This window comes from Pristiophorus japonicus, chromosome 1 (genome assembly GCF_044704955.1).
Source record: "Pristiophorus japonicus isolate sPriJap1 chromosome 1, sPriJap1.hap1, whole genome shotgun sequence".
NCBI lineage: Eukaryota > Metazoa > Chordata > Chondrichthyes > Pristiophoridae > Pristiophorus > Pristiophorus japonicus.
The window spans coordinates 440917670-440938733 of record NC_091977.1 but is presented as its reverse complement, the minus strand read 5'-3'; the positions used below and the strand labels follow the sequence as shown (position 1 = coordinate 440938733).

Sequence of the window (21064 nt, the reverse complement as noted above, 5' to 3'; positions counted from 1 at the left end):
TAAGTTTATGATATGGGAGATACTGAATGGTGGCTAAGGACTTCACCCATACAGAGGGATGGTTACTCTAGCACACTTCCTAAAGGCTGGTTACACAGTGGCATTGGTAAAGCCCTGTGACAAGCCTTGGTCAAGCCTAACAATGGAGAATAAAAACTGTTCAGTGTATTCAGTGACTTAAAAGAGGTTGGACAATATATATATATAAAATAAAATGAGAAAAATAACATTTTGTTACAATGCCACTGGATATTAAAAATGTATTAAACATGCAGAAACCTGGCCTACAAGGTTTAAAGACAGTAAAATACCCATATCCGGTTCTGACCTGTGTGCTAGGGTTGAAGTCTACGTAATGATGGCAGTGCTCACAATGGTGGAATGTATTGTATGCAGCATACTTGGTTAGCATAATAGAGACAGTCTCTCGTTTTGCTGATCCTTCACTCGAGCTGCGTTCTTTACAGCTTTCTGGAAAAAAACAGAACATCTCATTTGCAGCTACAATATACAAAAACTGCAAATAATTAACAAATATGTTGAAATATGATACCAAGCGACTTGCAGCTATTTAAATACCTTGATGGACAAATATATCACCATTTTTACAGATGAACACAACTGAGATAAAATTCCTCTATGCACCACTTTAACGACGCTGTTAATCCATTTATTTTACGAGTTAATGACTTTGTTAAAATAGCAAACAGACATTTCACTTTGACCATTTTTTACAGAGCAGTCATATGTAATTATCTCTAGTTGAGCTTCTGTTTTTTTTTTAAATGTGCTCTTTAAAGAATCTCTGTGCCACAACAGAAATCACAAAAACTTTAACAAATCGATTAATTTTTTAATAGAAAGGAATTGAACTTGCTGGTCCTTAAATTCATTAGTATCTGAAACTGGATGCGAAACCGGCGGCCGCAGCGACAGTATACTGGAACGGAAAAGCCCGAGGACTGAACTAAATTCATCCTCCAACATCATCATAATAATTCTGTGGGTGCTGATTAGGTGCCTCGACAGAGCTTGCCAATTTTGCCCCGCACTTAGGTCCACAGGTTAAGTTCTGATTGGGGCCATGATTGGCCTGCAGTTGTTTTGTGGAGCCAGGAGGAGCATACCCGCTTCCTCCAACTCCAGAAGAAACTACGCTCCTGTAACCTTCGGAGCCTTTTTTTGAGCTGCCTCCAGCAGTCACTTTAAAGACCAATGGTTAAGCTGCTCAAGACCTGGAAATACTAGTCATCGAGTTTTCCCGATGCAACTCTGACAAAGGCATATTAATTTAGCCATCCTGGTCTGAAATGAACACAGGAGCCATATTTCAATATTCGAGTGTAATCAGGAAAAAAATTGACGCGGAGCCAAAGAAGGATACATTAGGACAGGTGACAAAGCTTGGTCAAAGAGATAGGCTTTAAGCATCAAGGTAGAAATTCAGCGCCGCCCGAAACGGGCTGGACCTACCGCTTTTGATGTGTTTTCTCTGCCACGCTGGATGAGGTGGCCTCTTGCACGAAATTCAGCTCTTTGTCATTTTTTTCGAGCGGACTGGAAGTCAGTCTTAATGGGGGCGGTAGTGTGGCGGTGAGCACATTAGAGGGGTGGAAGTGGAGGCGGGATGGAGACTCTGCTGCTGTCAGCTGATGATGTCATGACACTTGTGCGTCATCAGGTCTCTCCCCTTCACATAAAGGGGCGAGCCGCTGCGAGCTCTGCGATTATTTCAATTAGGTCCACTGGGCCACCAGCGAGGGCTTTGGCCGGGCCAGCGGCCTGGCACCTAATAAGGGGTGCCAGGCTGCCTGTTGGCGGACCGACTGAACCCGGGGGGTATAACTGTCGAGCCAACTTGGCAGTTGGCCGACAAAAAAATAAATTGCCGGTCGCGGCAGTGCACGCTCCCCTTGAATGGACACTGTACAGCCATGTCGCACACACTGAAAACACAGTGCACCGAGAGAAAAAAACTGCCGGGGGGCACTGCTCGGTGGCCTGAAGATTTTTTTTTTAGCTGAATTTGGATTGAGGTGCGGGAAATCGGCAGTGCGTGCTTTGATGACACTCTTAGGAGAGGTCGGCAGCAGCGGGGCGGAAGAGGGAACTGCCAGAAAAAGCACCAAGGAAAATTTTGCTAGCGGTGGCCATTCGACTCCAAATCGGCGGCCATTTGACTCCGCCATGTGGCTGCTGCTTTCCAGCGGTAAGAGGCATTTTCCAGAGGATAAATTTCGACCCCATCATCTTAAAGGAGGAGAGTGATGTGGAGAGGGGAAGCGTTTTGGGGAGGGGATTCCAAAGCTTAGCGCCTAGGGGTCTGAAGGTACCTCTGCCAATGATTTGGCAAAGAAAGTGGGGGATGCACAAGAGGTTGGAGGAACCCAGATTATATGGCTGGAGGAGATTACAGACATATGGAGGGAGGCTAGGATGGATTTGAACACTAAGATAAGAATTTGAAATATGAGGCGTTGGTGGACCAGGAGCCAATGTAGGTCAGCGAGTACAGCGGTGATGGGTGAACGGAACTTGGTGTGAGTTAGGATAGGGGGACAGCAGTATTTTGGATGAGCTCAACTTTATAGAGGATGGAAGATGGGAGGCCAGCCAGGAGAGCATTGTCTAGCTCAGCTGAAGTCACATGGCAGTCATCTTGGCAATGGGAATTATGTCAAGAAATGTCACTGGTGGCATCATTACAGACTGTTAAAATTATTGGGCCACTCTGCCAGCAAAAGAGTGGCGGAGCAGATCGTCCACACGATCCCTAAGCTTTGCCCCAAATTATGGGGATGGGGGTCATTTGCATACATGGGGTGGGGACATTGCGCCAGTAAGGATACATCGTGGCATCCAGCCCAATGGACCACCACGAAAATCCGAGGAGCAATGCACTGTTCCAAAGATGGAGGAGAGATCTGAAATGATACACAGTGTGAATTACTCTTCAGCTCCAATAGGAGCCAGCAGGAACATTGTTGTGGTTAATGAATCCTCTCCAGGATCAATAACTTCACGCTGCAGGGTGTTTGGGCCTTTCGGGAGGCCTCAGTGGGACTAAAGCCAGCTCTCAGTTGGTCTTAACTTCACTGAGAATTAATCAGGAAACACTGTGCAAAATTCCTGAGGTAGCCCAGGAACTCCCCCAAAACACACACACCCCTTTGATGTGGTGGGGATGAGCAAAAAGTTTACTCATGCTGCTCCCCCCAATGGAAAATGGCTGACTGAAAAATAAAGAGCAGAATCCTGACGATATTAGGCAGTTACATTAGCGAAGTGCTCAAGGCCCAAACAGAATTTCAGGCCTCTGGTCTTTACTAGGTAAAATAATGGTGCAGAAATTATGGTCGGAGGCTTCCCATGAGCCCCATAGGGGCCGCAAATTCAGCCTGGTAGTATTATAGATTAAATCAAAAAGGAAAATAGCAACAGTTAATGTATGACAATTTTGAAATTTGCAGGTGACACAAAACTTGGAAGTGTAGTAAACAGTGAGGAAGATAGTAATCGGCTTCAAGAGGACATAGGCAGGCTGGTGGAATGGGCAGACACATAGCAGATGAAATAAAACACAGAAAAGTGTGAGGATTCATTTTGGTGGGAACAATGAGGAGAGACCATACACACTAAATGATACAAATTTAAAGGGGGTGCATGAACAGAGAGATTTGGCGGTGTTTGTACACAAATCTTTGAAGATGGCAGAACAGGTTAACAAAACATATGGGATCCTGGGCTTTATAAATTGAAGCATAGAGTACAAAAGCAGGAAGTTATGCTAAACCTATATAAAACACTAGTTCAGCCCCAGCTGGAGTATTGTGTCCAATTCTGGGCACCTTACTTTAGGAGGACATGAAGACTTTAGAGAGGGTTCAAAAGAGATTTACTAGAATGGTTCCAGGAATGAGGTTTACAGTTACATGGATAGACTGAAGAAGCTGGGGTTGTTCTCCTTAAAGCAGAGAAGGCTAAGAGGAAATCTGATAGGTGTTTAAAATCATGAATGGTTTAAATAGAGTAAATAAAAATAAATTGTTTCCAATGGCTGAAGGGTCTATAACGAGAGGGCACAGATTTAAGGTGACTGGCAAAAGAATCATAGGCGACATGAGGAAAAGAAAAATTATGCAATGAATGGTTGGGATTTGGAATACACTGCCTGATAGGGTGGTGGATACAGATTCAATAATAGCCTTCAAAAGGGAATTGTATAAATACCTGAAGGAGAAAAAATTGCAGAGATATGGGGAAAGAGCGGGGGAGTAGGACTAATTGGATTGCTCATCGAAAGAGCCAATGCAAACTCAATGGACTAAATGGCTTCCTTCTGTGTTGCACTAATCTATGATTTTATGAATTTTACTTATTTTAGGAGAAACTTATTTTAAGAGGATACAAATTAATTTCCCCATTTTGCACACCCACAATAAATACATTATTTCAAGCAGTTGTACTATTATGTAAGGAAAGCTCTGCTGACCTAGCTTAACCTTTGGCAGCTTATCTGAATACACAGAACTGATGTGGCGATATTTTGGATCATGTACTGTGAGGTCAAAGGCCATTTTGCTGAAGAGTTCAATGTCAGGCCACTGTGCGTTAATTCCCTGCACATGCTCATTTGCCTCTTTCATCTCTGAAACAAAAAGTTCACAGTTTAGTTTACGAACCTTCTTGTCTCACCAAATTGTGCATTTAATAAAGGGTGTGGAGTGAACAAGTACAACTGATCGTAAGCTTTACGTCAATCTCAGGGAGCACCAAAGGTGTTCACCTATCCAAAAGAATAGCTTCTGGTTATCTGCTTTCTGGTCTTTGTGTCCTTTCATATTACTGAGGTGTTTTTAGATTTTAAACAGGGGGACCAGATGGTGCACAGCAATAAGGTCTGGATCCCCACTGAAAGAGCCTATCCTTGGTTCTTACTGTCATTCTGATTCAATTCCTTAATGAAGCAACTTCTGTACATGACACCTCTAGTTGTGCACTAAAATATCAACAAAAACAGTTAGTAACACAGGGCTCAAGTTTCGGCCTGAGTGGGTCCTTTTTTTTGGAGCAACTAGTTTAGAATGGAGCATCTTAGAAATTGCAATTCTCAGCCTTTAGTTTGCTCCAGTTCTATTGAGTTCGAATAGTTCCATTTTAGAACAGATTTTTTTTCAAAAAGAGGCATGTCTAGTCACTTACGCCTGTTTTGCAAATTTAGGTAGCGAAAACTTACTCCAAACTAACTTAGAATGGAGTAAGTGTAGATTTTTGTACGCTCAGAAAAACCTTGCCTACACTTAGAAATCAGGCATAGGTTACAAATCAGGCGTAGGGAACGAGAGATGGGCGGGGGGGGGGGGGTGGAGAAAAGGTGGGGACGAGGGAGGGAAGAGAGGGAGGAGGGAAGAGGTGGGGGAGGGAAGAGAGGGGGAGGGAGGGAAGAAGGGGGAGGGAAGAGGAGATGGGAGAGGGAAGAGAAGGGGGAGGGAAGAGGAGGGGCGAGGAGGAAGGGAGGGGGGAGTCAGAGGAGAGGGGGGAAGAGGAGAGGGGGGAAGAGGAGGGGGGATGAGGAGGGGGAAAGAGGGAGGGGGTGGGAGGGAAGAGGGGGGGAGGGAAGAAGAGGGGGAAGAGGAGGGGGGAGGGAGGGAAGAGGAGGAGAGAGGAGGGAGGGAAGAGGAGGGGAGAGGAGGGAGGGAGAGGGGAGAGGAGGGAGGGGGGAGAGGAGAGAGGGAGAGTCAGGGAGGGGAAGAGGGGGGTAAGAGGATAGGGGAGGGGGGAGGGGAGGGAGGGAGGGGGAGAGCAGGAGCGGGACTTGAATGGGAGGGAAGATGGGGGTGGAGGGGGTGGGAGAGAGAGCCGGAGCGGGACCTGAACGGGAGGGAAGGAGGGGGGGGAGCGGGAGCTGAAGCTGAAGAGGAGGGAGGCCTGAGTTCGATCTTCGCCGCCCCGGTGAGCCCATTCGGCCAAGGCTAGGGGCGCCGTTCTTCGGGCACCTCCCACACAGCCTTGGGGGCCTGGAGCTACTGCACATGCGCGAGGTCCTGGCACTGTTTTCAGCGCCGGGACCTGGCTCCGCCCCCGACCCCTTGTGCTGCGCCACGCCGAGCACGAAGACATCCCGAGGAGGCCGGAGAATCACAAGCTAAGTTTTCGGCGCACTTTTTATTCCAGAAAGTCGGCGCACCTTATCGAGATGCGCCGTTTTTCCAGAGGGCGGAAACTTGGGCCCACAGTTTCAGATGTTAGGCAATTGGGAGCACTCTTGATAAATAATATATATCATGTAAAGAATACCTACATTACGTATCAGGGTATTTCTGAGGTAAGGACAATAATCAAACATAAGCCTACAGATCGTATAAAAGCTAAATAAAATGTAACACTACATAAACGTTACATTTACCAAAATATCAACAGTACTTACCCTTGTTAATTTCCTCTTCATTGTATACATCAACCTCGAGTAGTCTTATTAGCATGCGAAAAAGAATTCTAAGGAACTGTAAGTATGCACCTGTCTTCCCAACCTGCAACATAAAAATCTGGTAAAATCTTTCGAAACCACCAACAAATCTGAAGAATAAACACTATTACAATTTCTAATACTGCTAACACATACTAAGAAACTTCCTAAAGCTAGCAAAACAAAGGCAGTGACAAGCATTTTAAAAAATGTGAACTTTCAATTTAAACTGTATATTTCTAGTTACTTTTGCAGCCAAATTTGTAAATATTGAGAGGAAGGGGAGTTGCTGCTGAAGAGGAAAGAAGTGGATATGTTACAGACTGAAAAATCATTGTTAATAAAATAAACAGGACATGTATGATACTAAGTAAGTGTAATATAATAATTATATTTCTCCTTAGAAATAGCATAGCACAGTAAGCAATGTATACACCTCAATGATTCACTCAAAACACTTGGATGCATCTTTCCATGGACCTCAAATAGTTGGTCACTGCAACTAATACAAAGTAATTGGCCTAGAAATGACCCACTTACCGCCACAAATTTTCTCTAGCACCTTCTCTGGCACGGGACTCAGCAGCCGCCATTTTGGTGAGGGCTGATGGCAGCGCTGGCCCTGGAAATGTAAATTATGAGAGGGTGACGTCACGTCAACTTAACGTCACGCTCTGCGAATCTCGACCATAGAACTGAGTTCAACGCTGGGTCCTAAGCTCGCCATGTAAGTACAGCATGCAAGCAGATTCACAGAGGCACTGTCAGCATCTCTTAAAGAGACACAAACATCTTTCAGGTAAGTTTGCATTTAAGCTTTTGGGCTGAATTTGTTTTTATTTTATTGAAGTAGTGGCTTGTTGCAATATATGTTAAAGTTTTTTAAGTGTGCAGGGAGTGCAGAGAGTACTGCTGGATGCTTGCAAGGCCTCGGATGGTAAAGGAAGGCCTCTGAGAAGACAGAAAATGCAGGAAATATTCAGCGGGTTAGGCAACATCCGTGGAGAGAGGAACAGAATTCACGTCTCAGGTCAAGATGCTGCCTGACCTGCTGAATATTTCCAGCATCTTATGCTGTTATTTCAGATTTACAGTAACCACTCGCAGAGGGAAGAGGAAGAAGCAGAAGGAAGGGTGCCATCCAGACAGTCCCTTTCTGGCCGGGATATCGGGATGGAATCATTCGCCTGCCGTCCCAGTGACCACAACCTCAATTTCCCTTTCAATATTTGTCCTACACCTTACCTTTCCTCTGTTACTGACCATCACAGCGTCCTCTTAGTTACGATGCTGAAATAAAAGCCATCACAAAGCAAACTTTCCAATCCAACTTTATACATAGAAACATAGAAAATAGGTGCAGGAGTAAGCCATTCGGGCCTTCGAGCCTGCACCACCATTCAATATGATCATGGCTGATCATGCAACTTCAGTACCCCATTCCTGCTTTCTCTCCATACCCCTTGATCCCTTTAGCCGTAGAGGCCACATCTAACTCCCTTTTGAATGTATCTAACGAACTGGCCTCAACAACTTTCTGTGGTAGAGAATTCCACAGGTTCAAAGTTCTCTGAGTGAAGAAGTTTCTCCTCATCTCAGTCCTAAATGACTTACCCCTTATCCTTAGACTGTGACCCATGGTTCTGGACTTCCCCAACATCGGGAACATTCTTCCTGCATCTAACCTGTCCAATCCTGTCAGAATTTTATATGTTTCTATGAGATCCCCTCTCATTCTTCTAAGCTCCAGTGAATACAGGCCCAGTCGATCCAGTCTTTCTTCATATGTCAGTCCTGCCATCCCGGGAATCAGTCTGGTGAACCTTTGCTGCACTCCCTCAATAGCAAGAATGTCCTTCCTCAGATTAGGAAACCAAAACTGTACACAATATTTAAGGTGTGGCCTCACCAAGGCCCTGTACAACTGCAGCAAGACCTCCCTGCTCCTATACTCAAATCCCCTAGCTATGAAGGCCAACATGCCATTTGCCTTCTTCACTGCCTGCTGTACCTGCATGCCAACTTTCAATGACTGATGTACCATGACACCCAGGTCTCGTTGCACTTCCCCTTTTCCTAATCAGTCACCATTCAGATAATATTCTGCCTTCCTGTTTTTGCCACCAAAGTAGATAACCTCACATTTATCTACATTATATTGCATCTGCCATGTACTTGACTACTCACCTAACCTGTCCAAGTCACCCTGCAGCCTCTTAGCATCCTCCTCACACTGCCACCCAGCTTAGTGTCATCTGCAAACTTGGAGATATTACATTCAATTCCTTTGTCTAAGTCATTAATGTATATTGTAAATAGCTGGGGTCCCAGCACTGAACCTTGCGGTACCACACTAGTCACTGCCTGCCATTCTGAAAAGGACCCGTTTATTCCTACTCTTTGTTTCCTGTCTGCCAATCAGTTCTCTATCCACGTCAATACATAACCCCCAATACCATGTGCTTTAATTTTGCACACTAATCTCTTGTGTGGGACCTTGTCCAAAGCCTTTTGAAAGTCCAAATACACCACATCCACTGGTTCTCCCTTGTCCACTCTACTAGTTACATCCTCAAAAAATTCTAGAAGATTTGTCAAGCATGATTTCCCGTTCATAAATCCATGCTGACTTGGACCGATTCTGTCACTGCTTTCCAAATGCACTGCTATTACATCTTTAACAATTGATTTCAGCATTTTCCCCACTACCAATGTCAGGCTAACCAGTCGATAATTCCCTGTTTTCTCTCTCCCTCCTTTTTTAAAAAGTGGGATTACATTAGCTACCCTACAATCCATAGGAACTGATCCAGAATCTAGAGAATGTTGGAAAATAACCACCAATGCATCCACTATTTCTAGGGCCACTTCCTTAAGTACTCTGGGATGCAGACTATCAGGTCCTGGAGATTTATCGGCCGTCAATCCCATCAATTTCCCTAACACAATTTCCTGACTAATAAGGATTTCCTTCAGTTCCTCCTTCTCGCTAGACCCTTGGTCCCCTAGTATTTCAGGAAGGTTATTTGTGTCTTCCTTAGTGAAGACAGAACCAAAGTATTTGTACAATTGGTCTGCCATTTTTTTGTTTCCCATTATTAATTCACCTGATTCTGACTGCAAGGGACCTACATTTGTCTTCACTAATCGTTTTCTCTTCACGTATCTATAGAAGCTTTTGCAGTTAGTTATTATGTTCCCTGCAAGCCTACTCTCATACTCTATTTTCCCCCTCCTTATTAAACCCTTTGTCCTCCTCTGCTGAATTCTAAATTTCTCCCAGTCCTCAGGTTTGCTGCTTTCTCTGGCCAATATATATGCCTCTTCCTTGGATTTAACACTATCCCTAATCTCCCCTGTTAGCCACGGTTGAGTCACCTTCCCATTTTTATTTTTATGCCAGACAGGGATGTACAATTGTTGAAGTTCATCCATGTGATCTTTAAATGTCTGCCATTGCCTATCCACCGTCAACCCTTTAAGTCTCACTCGCCAGTCTATTCTAGCCAATTCACGTCTCATACCATCGAAGTTACCTTTCTTTAAGTTCAGGACCCTAGCCTCTGAATTAACTGTGTCACTCTTCATCTTAATGAAGAATTCTACCATACTATGGTCACTCTTCCCCAAGGGGTCTTTCACAACAAGATTGCTAATTAGTCCTTTCTCATTACGCATCACCCAGTCTAGGATGGCCAGCTCCCTCGTTGGTTCCTCGACATATTGGTCTAGAAAACCAACCCTTATACACTCCAAGAAATCCTCCTCCACCATATTGCTACCAGTTTGGTTAGCCCAATCTATATGTAGATTAAAGTCACCCATGATAACTGCTGTACCTTTATTGCATGCATCCCTAATTTCCTGTTTGATGCATCCCCAACCTCACTACTACTGTTTGATGGTCCGAACACAATTTCCACTAGTGTTTTCTGCCCTTTGGTGTTCCGCAGCTCTAACCTTCCAGATTCCACATCATCCAAGCGGATGTCCTTCCTTACTATTGCATTAATCTCCTCTTTAACCAGCAATGCTACCCCACCTCCTTTTCCTTCCTGTCTATCCTTCCTGAATGTTGAATAGCCCTGGATGTTGAGTTCCCAGTCTTAGTCACCCTGGAGCCATGTCTCCGTAATCCCAATTACATCATATCCGTTAACAGCTATCTGCGCAGTTAATTCATCCAACTTATTACGAATGCTCCTCTCATTGAGACACAGAGCCTTCAGGCTTGTTTTTTTTAACACTCTTTGTCCTTTTAGAATTATGTTGTAATGTGGCCCTTTTTGATTTTTGCCTTTGATTTCTCTGCCCTACACTTTTCCTTATCTTCTTTCTACCTTTTGTTTCTGCCCCATTTTACTTCCCTCTGTCTCTTTGCATAGGTTCCCATCCCCCTGCCATATTAGTTTAAACCCTCCCCAACAGCACTAGCAAACACTCCCCCTAGGACATCGGTTCCGGTCCTGCCCAGGTGCAGATCATCCAGTTTGTATTGGTCCCACCTCCCCCAGAACCAGTTCCAATGTCCCAGGAATTTGAATCCCTCCCTCTTGTACCATTCCTCAAGCTACATATTCATCTGAACTATCCTGCTATTCCTACTCTGATTAGCACGTGGCACTGGTAGCAATCCTGAGATTATTACGTTTGAGGTCCTACTTTTTAATTTAACTCCTAGCTCCCTAAATTCAGCTTGCAGGACCTCATCCCGTTTTTTTATCTATATTGTTGGTACCTATATGCACCACGACAACTGTCTGTTCACCCTCCCCCTCCAGAATGCCCTGCAGCCGCTCCGAGACATCCTTGATGCTTGCACCAGGGAGGCAACATATCATTCGGGAGTCTCGATTGCGGCCGCAGAAACGCCTATCTATTCCCCTTACAATAGAATCCCCTACCACTATAGCTCTCCCACTCTTTTGCCTGCCCTCCTATGCAGCAGAGCCACCCATGGTGCCATGAACTTGGCTGCTGCTGCCTTCCCCTGATGAGCCATCTCCCCTAACAGTATCCAAAGTGGTAAATCTGTTTTGGAGGAGATGACCGCAGGGGACCCCTGCACTACCTTCCTACTCCTGCTCTGCCTGATGGTCACCCATTCCCTATCTGTCATCCAATATGATATCAAGAAATCAACTCATCACTCTTATGCAATCTCTTAGTGGCTGTCTTGTGTGTGCCTTTGCCTATCCTAGTGGATGCAGCATGGTTGATGGAAGGCTGCTGACTTTGAGTGGGAGACATTGCAAATAGCTTTGCTGGTTGATCTTGAGGAGCTGGTGGCTGGGAGTATCAAATCGAGTGACAGTGTTTCTTCTTCTTCACTTTCCCCTTCCTCTTCTTGGTCAACACTGGCTGGGAAGGCTGCATTTCTTGGGGGTATAAAATGAGGAAAGCAGAAGCGTGGAGTTGTGGTGAGGGGAGGGCAAGAGGTGCATGCGTGAAGAAGGATAACATATGAGAATACCAGCATCTTGTATCCTTTCAGCCCCACTGCTGGCCAATGGTTCAGCCACGCCCCTGCCAAGAATGGCCTGCACCATCGCTTCCAAAGGTGTAAGGTGAGGTTAGGAATGGGAGGTATGCCTCGTGATTGGTAGGTGAGTGATGGGGTGGGGGGAGGTGGGAGGCGTTCATTGAGAAGTATGTGAGGCTAGTGATTCAGTTTGTAGGAGATGGCTTTTGAAGATGCATTCACTGACCTTGACCTTGAGGTCATGAAGATGGGCACTGAAGCCAGGTGGTGGGGGCGACACGGCTGGCAGTCACGGCCTCGGTAATGCGGTCCCACATCATTATTTCTGGAGGGCCTCCTGGGCACTGTGGGTAGAGATCCTCGCTTGTACTGGTGACACCCTGCAAAAAGCTGGGGTGCTCCTTCCCTGACTTGCTGAGCCACTTGTGTTCGTGCTGAAGCACATTTCCCATTTTGAGATGCAGAAGGGAATTCAGCTTTAAGAGCTGGAGACTCTTTTTTGGGACTTTTTAAAAATGTTTTTTTTAAATAAGGCAGTAAGGGCAGAACACTACATTTTCTTCCTTCATTAAAAATTTTTCCAGTTCAGAAGGCATTGCCGTTTTAATGCATTGCCATTTTAATATCCCACAATGCCGAGCAAACTCGTTGTCATGCTTCCAGAGACTGTTGGAAGATGGAATGCTGTTTCTGGTCGGCAACTTCGCTTATGATGCCTACACTAATGCCACCAGCTGGCATTACAGTGAGGTAGCGCTAAGCTAAAAATCTTTAGTCCCCAGCATGAATTTTTCTCTCATACCGTCGCGACCATTTCCAGCAGCCAATAACCCGAGGCCGTGGTGACACCGACAAATCTTGTGGGGGCTACGAATTTCGAGGCCACAGTTTCCTTGTATAATGTTCTTAAGTAACTATAGGTATATTGTACTGACTATCAATTCTGTTGGGATGGTAATGCTTTCTGTGAGCATGCCAGCAATATTTGTTCACCCTGGAGCTGCAGCTCCTTCCTCCTGCTGCTGCTTCTTATCCTTCTGTGAGATTCTATGTAACTGTGACAAAGGTAAACTATCCCTCATCGTCCTTCGCTACCTGTCTGCAGCCTTCGACACAGTTGATTACACAATTCTGCTCCAACGCCTCTCCACTGTCGTCCAGCTGGGTGGGACTGCAGTTGGCTGGTTCCATTCTTATCTATCCAGTCCTAGTCAGAGAATCACCTGCAATGGCTTCTCTTCCCGCTCCCAAATCGTTACCTCTGGAGCAATGTTCCCGCTAATTTTGTTTGGGTGCACGGCCCCTTTAAGGGGCTGCACAACCCACTCAAATTATCGTGCATGCGCGTTTTTTCTATTATAAAATCGTTGCCTGCGCAGGACCTGCTTTAATGGGAACATTGTTCTGGTGTCCCCCAAGGATCTATCCTTGGCATCCTCCTGTTTCTCAACTGCGTGCTGACCCTCGGCAACATCATCCGAAAACACGTCAGGGTTCCACATATACACTGACTATCTCTGTAGCCTCCTCCAGTCCTACAAGCATTCGAGATCTCTGGGTTCCTCCAATTCTGAGATCTTGCACATCCCTGATTTTAATCGCTCCACCATTGGCGGCCGTGCTTTCAGCTGCCTGGGCCCTCAGCTCTAGAATTCCCTCCCCAAATCTTTCTGCCGCTCTGCCTCTTTCTCCTCCTTTAACATGCTCCTTAAAACCTACCTCTTTGACCAATCTTTTGGTCACCTGTCCTGATAGCTCCTTCTGTGGCTTGGTGTCAACATTTTTATTGATAACACTCTTGTTAAGCGCCTTGGGATGGTTTGCTACGTTAAAGGTGCTATATAAATGCAAATTGTTGTCGTTGGTCTGCTAGAGTGGAATTGCCAGAAAGACCCCGTGAAAAAATTGCCAGAAATTCCTTAAGGAGTTCAGAAAATTCCACAGCCTCTACAATCACTTTGAAATGATCTAAGTAGCAAAAAACCACAATGTAATACAAGCAAAATGTCTCTCAAAGCTTTCTAACTGATTTTTGGATATGGCTGCATCTTGACTTGTACCGCCCCTAGTTTGTGACGATCTGGAACAAGCAGAGATGAAAATAGTGCCCGAGGTCTCGAGAATATCATCTGATCATAATTTGCATATATTCATTAGGTGTCTGCTAGTTTCCGGTGTGAGCTCTAGTCACCTAAACTGAGATCCACCCAAAAATTGGAACAGGCAGATTACCAGCATTAAGTCAGTGGTTCTGTGACCCACATGATTGTGATCCTGTTACCACCCTGCTTTTTGGAATCAAAACTTGCATTTCCCAACCCTTCTTGGACTTCTGGAAACCAAATTGACCCCAATATGCCACTGCCTTCTAACGAAATCCAGATTCTCTGTTATCCTGTATAATAATTGTATGGAAAATTACCTGTGAAAATAATTACATTTCCTGGTGCATGATATGATATTGACAAACATTGTTGCAAACTGACTTTTTGGGCTACATTAATTACTACTATTTTTCAGTTGAAAACCTTTAATTGAAATTGCAGCAATCATGGCCAGGGTAAAAAATATAGTACTTATCTTATCATTAGAGGTATTTATCCGGTTGACCTTACTTGGGAATTATCACATATCGCCACATGCTCTGCACATAATATTATCCCAATAATTCATTTTAACTTTGACAAATATTTGTGTTCCAGAATGATCAGTTGAAATGCTAAGTATAATTACCTGTGGTGGTCCCGTCAATAACAACCGGCGCCGATGGAAGTTTCCAGAACTTCCTTCACTTTTATTGCTAAAGTCTGCATGATGTTGCCTAGGAATTGTCCATTGTCTGTAGTAAAGAGACTGTTCTTCACAGCTCCAGTCCTTGTGAAAGAGTGATCTCAGTGAGCTTGTCCAAGTCATATCAGCATGAGGCAACAAAAAGGCAGAGCATAAATGTTCATTTTTTGCTGAGCCAAGGAGATGATATGCTGGCTTTGATAAAATTACAGTTCTCGGAAAAATTAGGTGTGGGGTCCTGAAGTCTTTGTTGGCCAGGATAGATTGCCGAGAATTTCCAGAGGATAAGGATGATTTTGAGACTGTGCTGCTTGCAGTTTCCTTCCCTTCCAAGTCAGATTCCTGTTTGCAGCCCTCGCTGCCTACACTGGTTGAAGTGTGTGCTGAAGTGCCTTCATCACTTGAACTGTTGACAATATTCTGAGAGCTAAGGGATGAAGCAGGCCTCTGTGATGAGTCTAGAGCACTGGAAGAGCTCACTCCATTCTCTGCTATGGAACCTGTTTGAAGGCAAACCAAATTTAACGTTAAAGATTGATATCATAAAAATATAAACATTTACAGCGCAGAAGGAAGCCATTCGGCCCATTGTGCCCGCGCCGGCCGGCAAAGAGCCACCCGGCCCTCGGTCAGCATCCATAAAGGTTACATAATAAACCTATGAACAATGGCAGAAAGGTAAAGAGCACCCAGCCCAACCAGTCCGCCCCGCACAACTGCGACACCCTTTACACTAACACATTCTACATTCCACCCCAACCGGAGCCATGTGATTTCCTGGGAGAGACAAAAACCAGATAAAAACCCAGGCCAATTGTGAAAAGAAAATCTGGGAAATTTCCTCTCCGATCCATCCAGGCAATCGAAACTAGTCCAGGAGATCACCCTGGCCGTATTCGATTCCCTGCAGTACTTACCATCGTATCTGCGCCAGCCAAGAAGAGGTTATCCAGTCTAATCCCAATCACCAGCTCTAGGTCCGTAACCCTGCAGGTTACGGCACTTTAAAGTGCCCATCCAAGCACCTTTTAAATGTGGTGAGGGTTTCTGCATCCACCACTCTTCCACGCAGTGAGTTCCAGACCCCCACAACCCTCTGCGTGAAGAAGCCCCCCCTCAAATTCCCTCTAAATTCCCTGCAAAACAGATACACTGTTTTGAGTACTGTTGAGGGGGATGACTCATCAGGGGAGGGCAGCAGCAGCCAAGTTCATGGCACCGTGGCTGGCTCTGCTGCACAGGAGGGCAAGAAAAAGAGTGGGACAGCAATAGTGATAGGGGATTCAATGGTGAGGGGAATAGATAGGCGTTTCTGCGGCCGCGACCGAGACTCCAGGATGGTATGTTGCCTCCCTGGTGCAAGGGTCAAGGATGTCTCGGAGCGGGTGCAGGACATTCTGAAATGGGAGGGAGAACAGCCAGTTGTCGTGGTGCACATTGGTACCAACGACATAGGTAAAAAAAGGGATGAGGTCCTACGAAACGAATTTAAGGAGCTAGGAGCTAAATTAAAAAGTAGGACCTCAAAAGTAGTAATCTCGGGATTGCTACCAGTGCCACGTGATAGTCAGAGTAGGAATCGCAGGATAGCGCAGATGAATACGTGGCTTGAGCAGTGGTGCAGCAGGGAGGGATTCAAATTCCTGGGGCATTGGGACCGGTTCTGGGGGAGGTGGGACCAGTACAAACCGGACGGTCTGCACCTGGGCAGGACCGGAACCAATGTCCTAGGGGGAGTGTTTGCTCATGCTGTTGGGGAGGATTTAAACTAATATGGCAGGGGGATGGGAACCAATGCAGGGAGACAGAGGGAAACAAAAAGGAGGCAAAAGCAAAAGACAGAAAGGAGATGAGGAAAAGTGGAGGGCGGAGAAACCCAAGGCAAAGAACAAAAAGGGCCACTGTACAGCAAAATTCTAAAAGGACAAAGGGTGTTAAAAAAACAAGCCTGAAGGCTTTGTGTCTTAATGCAAGGAGTATCCGCAATAAGGTGGATGAATTAATTGTGCAAATAGATGTTAACAAATATGATGTGATTGGGATTACGGAGACGTGGCTCCAGGATGATCAGGGCTGGGAACTCAACATTTAGGGGTATTCAACATTCAGGAAGGATAGAATAAAAGGAAAAGGAGGTGGGGTAGCATTGTTGGTTAAAGAGGAGATTAATGCAATAGTTAGGAAATACATTAGCTTGGATGATATGGAATCTATATGGGTAGAGCTGCAGAACACCAAAGGGCAAAAAACGTTAGTAGGAGTTGTGTACAGACCTCCAAACAGTAATAGGGATGTTGGGGAGGGCATCAAACAGGAAATTAGGGGTGCATGCAATAAAGGTGTAGCAGTTATAATGGGTGACTTTAATATGCACATAGATTGGGCTAGCCAAACTGGAAGCAATACGGTGGAGGAGGATTTCCTGGAGTGCATAAGGGATGGTTTTCAAGACAAATATGTTGAGGAACCAACTAGGGGGGAGGCCATCTTAGACTGGGTGTTGTGTAATGAGAGAGGATTAATTAGCAATATCATTGTGCGAGGCCCCTTGGGGAAGAGTGACCATAATATGGTGGATTTCTGCATTAGGATGGAGAATGAAACAGTAAATTCAGAGACCATGGTCCAGAACTTAAAGAAGGGTAACTTTGAAGGTATGAGGCGTGAATTGGCTAGGATAGATTGGCGAATGATACTTAGGGGGTTGACTGTGGATGGGCAATGGCAGACATTTAGAGACCGCATGGATGAATTACAACAATTGTACATTCCTGTCTGGCGTAAAAATAAAAAAGGGAAGGTGGCTCAACCGTGGCTATCTAGGGAAATCAGGGATAGTATTAAAGCCAAGGAAGTGGCATACAAATTGGCCAGAAATAGCAGCGAACCTGGGGACTGGGAGAAATTTAGAACTCAGCAGAGGAGGACAAAGGGTTTGATTAGGGCAGGGAAAATGGAGTACGAGAAGAAGCTTTCAGGGAACATTAAGGTAGATTGCAAAAGTTTCTATAGGTATGTAAAGACAAACGTAGGTCCCCTGCAGTCAGAATCAGGGGAAGTCATAACGGGGAACAAAGAAATGGCAGACCAATTGAACAAGTACTTTGGTTCGGTATTCACTAAGGAGGATACAAACAACCTTCCGGATATAAAAGGGGTCAGAGGGTCTAGTAAGGAGGGGGAACTGAGGGAAATCTTTATTAGTCGGGAAATTGTGTTGGGGAAATTGATGGGATTGAAGGCCGATAAATCCCCAGGGCCTGATGGACTGCATCCCAGAGTACTTAAGGAGGTGGCCTTGGAAATAGCGGATGCATTGACAGTCATTTTCCAACATTCCATTGACTCTGGATCAGTTCCTATGGAGTGGAGGGTAGCCAATGTAACCCCACTTTTTAAAAAAGGAGGGAGAGAGAAAACAGGGAATTATAGACCGGTCAGTCTGACCTCAGTAGTGGGTAAAATGATGGAATCAATTATTAAGAATGTCATAGCAGTGCATCTGGAAAATGGTGACATGATAGGTCCAAGTCAGCATGGATTTGTGAAAGGGAAATCATGCTTGACAAATCTTCTGGAAATTTTTGAGGATGTTTCCAGTAAAGTGGACAAAGGAGAACCAGTTGATGTGGTATATTTGGACTTTCAGAAGGCTTTCGACAAGGTCCCACACAAGAGATTAATGTGCAAAGTTAAAGCACATGGGATTGGGGGTAGTGTGCTGACGTGGATTGAGAACTGGTTGGCAGACAGGAAGCAAAGAGTAGGAGTAAATGGGTACTTTTCAGAATGGCAGGCAGTGACTAGTGGGGTGCCGCAAGGTTCTGTGCTGGGGCCCCAGCTGTTTACATTGTACATTAATGATTTAGACGAGGGGATTAAATGCAGTATCTCCAAATTTGCGGATGACACTAAGTTGGGTGGCAGTGTGAGCTGCGAGGAGGATGTTATTAGGCTGCAGAGTGACTTGGATAGGTTAGGTGAGTGGGCAAATGCAAGGCAGATGAAGTATAATGTGGATAAATGTGAGGTTATCCACTTTGGTGGTAAAAACAGAGAGACAGACTATTATCTGAATGGTGACAGATTAGGAAAAGGGAAGGTGCAACGAGACCTGGGTGTCATGGTACATCAGTCATTGAAGGTTAGCATGCAGGTACAGCAGGCGGTTAAGAAAGCAAATGGCATGTTGGCCTTCATAGCGAGGGGATTTGAATACAGGGGCAGGGAGGTGTTGCTACAGTTGTACAGGGCCTTGGTGAGGCCACACCTGGAGTATTGTGTATAGTTTTGGTCTCCTAACTTGAGGAAGGACATTCTTGCTATTGAGGGAGTGCAGCGAAGATTCACCAGACTGATTCCCGGGATGGCGGGACTGACTTATCAAGAAAGACTGGATCAACTGGGCTTGTATTCACTGGAGTTCAGAAGAATGAGAGGGGACCTCATAGAAACGTTTAAAATTCTGACGGGTTTAGACAGGTTAGATGCAGGAAGAATGTTCCCAATGTTGGGGAAGTCCAGAACCAGGGGTCACAGTCTGAGGATAAGGGGTAAGCCATTTAGGACCGAGATGAGGAGAAACTTCTTCACCCAGAGAGTGGTGAACCCGTGGAATTCTCTACCACAGAAAGTAGTTGAGGCCAATTCACTAAATATATTCAAAAGGGAGTTAGATGAAGTCCTTACTACTCGGGGGATCAAGGGTTATGGCGAGAAAGCAGGAAGGGGGTACTGAAGTTTCATGTTCAGCCTTGAACTCATTGAATGGCGGTGCAGGCTAGAAGGGCTGAATGGCCTGCTCCTGCACCTATTTTCTATGTTTCTATGTTTCTATGTAAACCTTCCACCAACCATCTTAAAACTATGCCACCTCATAATAGACCCCTCCACCAATAGAAATAGGCCCTTGCTATCCACTATACCCCAGGCCCCTCAAAATTTTGTACACCTCAATGAGGTCTCCTCTCAACCTCCTCTGTTCCAATGAGAACAAACCCAACCTATCCAATCTGTCCTCATAGCTAAGATTCTCCATTCCAAGCAGCATCCTAGTAAATCTCCTCTGCACCCTCTCTAGTGTAATCATGTCCTTCCTAAAATACGGCGACCGGAACTGCACGCAGTACTCCAGCGGTGGCATAACCAGAGTATTATACAATTTAAGCAGAACCTCCCTGCTCTTGTATTCTATGTCTCAGCCAATAAAGGCAAGCATTCCGTATGCCTTCTTAACCACCTTATTCACTTGGCCTGCTATTTTCAGGGATCTGTGGACAAGCACTCCAAGGTCCCTTTGTTCATCTACACTATTAAGTGGCCTACCGCTTAATGTGTATACCCTTTCCTTATTAGCCCCCCCTAAGTGCATTACCTCACACTTCTCCGAATTAAATTCCATTTTCCACTACTCTGCCCACCTGACCAGTAGATTGATATCCTCCTGCAGTCCATGACTTTCCTCTTCATTATCAACCACACAGTCAATTTTAGTGTCATCTGCAAACTTCTTAATCATACTCCCTGTATTCAAATCTAAATCATTGATATATACCACAAAAAGCAAGGGACCCAGTACTGAGCTCTGTGGAACGCCACTGGAAACATCCTTCCAGTCACAAAAACATCCATCAACCATTACCCTTTGCTTCCTACCTCTAAGCCAATTTTGGATTCAACTAGCCACTTTGCTCTGGATCCCATGGGCTTTAATCTTCGTAACCAGTCTACCATGTGGGACCTTATCAAAAGTCCATTGACACTACATCATACACACTACCCTCATTGATCCTCTTGGTTACCTCCTCAAAAAATTCAATTCAGTTAGTCAAACACGATCTTCCCTTAATAAATCCATGCTGACTGTCCCTAATTAATCCTTGCCTTTCCAAATGTAGATTTATCCTGTCCTTCAGGATTTTTTCCAATAATTTTCCTACCACTGAGGTTAGGCTGACAGGCCTGTAATTACTTGGCCTATCCCTTTCTCCCTTCTTAAACAAGGGTACCACATTAGCAGTCCTCCAGTACCATGCCCAAATCCAAAGAGGATTGGAAAATGATGGTCAAGGCCTCTGCTATTTCCTCTTTTACTTCACTCAACAGCTTGGGATGCATTTCATCTGGGCCTACCGCTTAATGTATATACCCGTTCCTTATTAGCCCTCCCAAAGTGCATTGCCTCACACTTCTCCGAATTAAATTCCATTTTCCACTGCTTTGCCCACCTCACCAGTAGATTGATATCCTCCTGCAGTCCATGACTTTCCTCTTCATTATCAACCACACAGTATCTACTTTCAAAGCTGCGAAACCCCTTAATACCT

At 45.1% G+C, this 21064-nt stretch overlaps 1 protein-coding gene across 3 annotated transcripts in view; it reads right to left on the bottom strand.

The window, feature by feature from the left end:
- greb1l (GREB1 like retinoic acid receptor coactivator) overlaps positions 1-21064 on the bottom strand; it is a 398395-nt gene that overhangs the window by 36600 nt on the left and 340731 nt on the right. For all 3 annotated transcript variants that reach the window (XM_070892951.1, XM_070892964.1, XM_070892957.1), the window contains 4 exons: positions 14682-15238; positions 6428-6530; positions 4493-4648; positions 329-471 (listed from right to left, as the gene is read on the bottom strand). In XM_070892951.1, coding sequence (XP_070749052.1) covers positions 329-471; positions 4493-4648; positions 6428-6530; positions 14682-15238 — 959 coding nt within the window. The remainder of the gene's footprint in view (positions 1-328; positions 472-4492; positions 4649-6427; positions 6531-14681; positions 15239-21064) is intronic.